The 4,152-nt window shown below is 34.2% G+C and overlaps 1 protein-coding gene across 1 annotated transcript; it reads right to left on the bottom strand.

Moving 5' to 3' along the window:
* Window positions 1-499: 499 nt before the first annotated feature.
* LOC143083815 (chitin deacetylase 7-like) lies at window positions 500-2,062 on the bottom strand. Its single transcript, XM_076260188.1, has one exon. The coding sequence runs from the start codon at window positions 1,652-1,654 to the stop codon at window positions 518-520; it is 1,137 nt and encodes a 378-aa protein (XP_076116303.1). The 5' UTR covers window positions 1,655-2,062; the 3' UTR covers window positions 500-517.
* Between the last annotated feature and the right edge of the window lie 2,090 nt (window positions 2,063-4,152).

Genomic DNA, 4,152 nt, shown 5'->3' with positions numbered 1-4,152 from the left:
TCCCAAACTAAAAATGTAGTTCAAATGATATCTATCATGTCTATGCGTGAACTAAATGTGCAGTGTTGGTCCCTCCATTTTTTTTTTTAAAGTTCAAAGTACTGGTGAAAGTGTACTATCTGTTTAGTTCAGATGAAAAGACAAAAAATTATATTTGTATCGTTTGTATAGTTCAAAATAAAAAAAAAGAAGTTATACTTGTATTGCTTTTGCTGATTGCAAATGATTGTATGTCACACACCCTACACATGCATTTCAAGATATTAGAAAGACGGAAGCAAAGATGATAAGAAAAATGTCCATACTACCGGATAGCGATGACAATTGTGTTTACCACATAAATAACGTGCCCCCTTATAATATAAAGCAATAAGAAGTGTATGTATTATTGTATATGATTGTAATTGACATTTAGGACAATGCAGAATGTGTTGATTCGATTGTCCAGTTACTTGCCATGGGCGTGATACAGTGACCAGAGAAATAAGAAAATACTTACTATAGAAAACAATTTATATCACAAAAACACAATCAATAACAAACTCAATAAAAATGGAATTCTGATGAAATCATTAGCAGCACTATTGTTAACATTGTTAACATTGTTCGTATCAACAAAAGGTTGCACAAAATTCAAATATCGTTTTGGACAGTGCCATCCTTTAAAGTTGTTTATATCTACAAGCTTCGTTGGGTTTTGCATCCATTCAATTAACTGTTGGTAACTTATTATAAAAACATCAGAATAATAATGTAAAATAGTTAAAAGAAAGTAATTCATTGCGTCGTAATTGTGCTTTTCCCTGAGCCAAGACGAGTGCATAGTGTAAAATAACGGGGCTCTAGAACCTTTGTAAAAACTATGAAAGTTTACCCAGAACAATTGGAATGCTTCTTCTTTATTCTCTGGACGACATGAGTCAAGGTAGAGACAACCTATCGGTGCGAATGGTTTCTCTAACATCATGACTGGTACTTCCCATAATCCCGAATAACTTCCTTTGGGACATGGGCGAACGTTGCAGTCTAGCTGCCATCCAAAGTCTAGTGTGTTTGGCCAGAATTTACTGCTGAATCCGTTTTCGGTAGCTACAGTCATTGTTGAATCGTACTGAAAGTTTTCCTCTTGTAAAATTGAATAAAGCTTGTCCCCTGCTGATTGTAAAAAAGGACTTCTCCATCCTGTAATATTCTGTATTGGAATTCCCGTTTTCTGGGCCAAGTTTTTTCGTTGTTGGACAATTTCGTATCGAAGCTGTTCTGTTGATGCATCTTTCCAGAAGTCTGTCGGTGTTCTGTGGGTGACGCTGTGGACAGCAACCTCCATTCCCTTGCTATAAAGGTCCCGCACCAAATTGTACTCTGTATAATTATGCGAAACAAACATCGTCATAGAAATTGGACATCCATTTGGATTAAAACGATTATTTAGGAATAATTTTTCATACATCTGGTAATTTTCCGAATTCACTGCATCATCAAAAGAAAACACAATTATTTGTGGAATTTCTGAGGGTAAAAGATTTCCTGGGGTATCCCTGCCCCCACAGTAACAATTCGGCAATCGACAATTGTTGTCTTGTAAACATATTTCCGCGCCAACCATTAAGACACATATTAGTAAAATATATTGTAAAATATCAGGCGAAAACATGTCCTTTCTGGTAAAATATGGCAAATGACAAATTTTTGTAATAACCACTAATTAATATAATCCCACGGAATGTAATCTCATACAAACGACTGCTTTTGTTTTTTATGGGTCCGTCCTAAGGCCAATTAGTTTTTGTCCTTTTTTATGAAACATTTGTCATATCACACGCAGTCTGTAGTATACATTGTATAGCAAAACGTAATATATAAGTTAACATCCATTTATAAATTTCTGATCATGTTCACGTATTTCCAGTGTTTTGTATCAGACGCTATTATAGTATGCATCTTAAGTTATCATCTATTTTCTATTGATAACATATGGGATATTATTACCAGCGATAAAAGACGAGAAATTTCACAATAAAATTGCAGTCACTATAAATTTCCCAGTATTGTAGTCGACTGTGTTATCTCTAGTTAATCTTACAAGTTAGCCATTGGCTCAACAAGATAACAACAATCACGCCTCCGTCAAAGTTTTATATATACAATTTATACTATCAAAGGCATTTATCTCCTCAGTACTTTGTGTGTGTCCGTCAATTAGTCAATTTTTGTCAGTTAAATGACGCCCCTTTTCTTCAGAAACATTAATGCATCTACACTGCTTGAAATGCAGAATCCAAGTAAATGTATTGAAGCACGTGATGGGATAAGCTGGTATTGCACAGCGGTTTACTTGTGTTGAATTAATTAGTTTCCTCGCTGACATTTCTTCTCAATTTCAAACGAAATTGACGAACAGCATGAATATTTTTCATTTTAATGTATTTTAATATAAATATTCATACAGATAAACGGCGAAAAGGTTGAAAGTTTTGATAGAAATATTTTATAGAACATGACAGGGCATATTGATTTTGTAACATCGCTAGAAAAATGATACTTGAAAAAGATCTATAAGATCAGTGAAATGAAAATAAATTCAGTGTGTAATAAAGTCGATTTCTGAGAGGTGGATTCTATTAGCATTTCAAGAAAGAAAAAACTAAGATCATTTTTACCAATCATGTAATTTTGCATTGTTTATAGGTTCTACTATTACAAGGATCAGATATATATTCATACAGGTTGGTTCGTTTGCAACGGTGTGTCCAGTAAGACGTGGTGCCCCGGTCTTGTACATGCGAATGAAAAAAAAAGCAAAAGATACCAGAGGGACGTCACAGTCAAACTCATAGATCGAAAATAAACTGACAACACCATGGATAAAATTAAAAAGACATACAGACAAATAATAGTACACAGGACACAACATAGAAAAGTAAAGACTACGCGTCACGAACCCCACCAAAAACTGGGGGTGATCTCAGGTGCTACTGAAGTGTAAGGAATAATCAAACTCACAAGTCGAAAATGAACTTACAATACTACGGAAGTACTTAAATGACAAGAAGCACATATGCGAACTGAACTTATACTACTTAAAATTTTAGTATCATTTATAAATTGAATTTCTTTGCCCTTAAGGATTCATCATTTCAATTTTTTTTTACCGTGGTGAAGTTTTGTAATGTGCCTTTATACTTTATTCTATTTTCATGCTACCCTTGTGCATTGTGATTGGTTCCTTGCTTTTAAAATACTTGTTCTGTCATGTTGCATTCAACAGTTCATAACAGCAATTGTCTTCCAATACAACAAAATTTTCGTATTTTTTTTTATGAATTTTTTTTTAACTAAGTTCCAGTAGTTTACTTAGCTTTTTATGTGACTCATTTAGAAGCTTAAAACATAAAGTTTTTATTGCTTTATAGATTTATAAACTATAATACATGTAAAAGATATAATTGATTTTACAACCTTACAGGATTAAATGCAGTGGCGGATCCAGAGGGGGACGTAGAGGGCGTACGCCCCCCTATGCTTGCACTTTTTTGCCATTTGAAACCAAAATTTTTTTTAGAATTAAATGAACATGATGATTAATAAACGGGCGAAATATTTGGTGGCCTGGGTTTTGCATATCTGACTGGAATGTATGTTCCGCCGAACTGATTTATTGAATACTTTGTTCAAGGCCCGACTGCAACCTGCCTGATGAATGTTGCCTTAATGTCTCCCTTTTTCGACCGTCATTCATAAATTCGTTGTCATTTCAGACTCATTCGTAGCCTTTGGTTGATTTGGAAACCCCTCACTTCCCTTGTTGGCGGAAACATTTCTACCAAACATTTAGATAAAAATTGTCTGTTTGTTTCTTAACTCGTGTCGGTCGTATTGTAAATTTCATCCGGAATAGCCCGGCGTATATCTTGATACTAACTAAACATACAACAAACGAGAATTTTCCATGTCAATTTTTAACTGGCAAGTCCCACATCAAATATATTAGTACATAGCTTTGGATCATCCCATCATTTTACAATAGACAATTAATGTGGAGAATACAGCATAAGAAATGTCCAACCAGTACACTTTACAGCAACCATAGAATATACATGCCCGAAGTCAAGAACCGTTCAAAAAGTGCATTTTACACTTATTTTATGTTTT

The sequence above is a fragment of the Mytilus galloprovincialis genome, chromosome 7 (genome assembly GCF_965363235.1).
Source record: "Mytilus galloprovincialis chromosome 7, xbMytGall1.hap1.1, whole genome shotgun sequence".
Lineage (NCBI taxonomy): Eukaryota > Metazoa > Mollusca > Bivalvia > Mytilida > Mytilidae > Mytilus > Mytilus galloprovincialis.
Note: the sequence above shows the minus strand (reverse complement) of the source record. Positions and strands in the feature narration are given on the sequence as shown.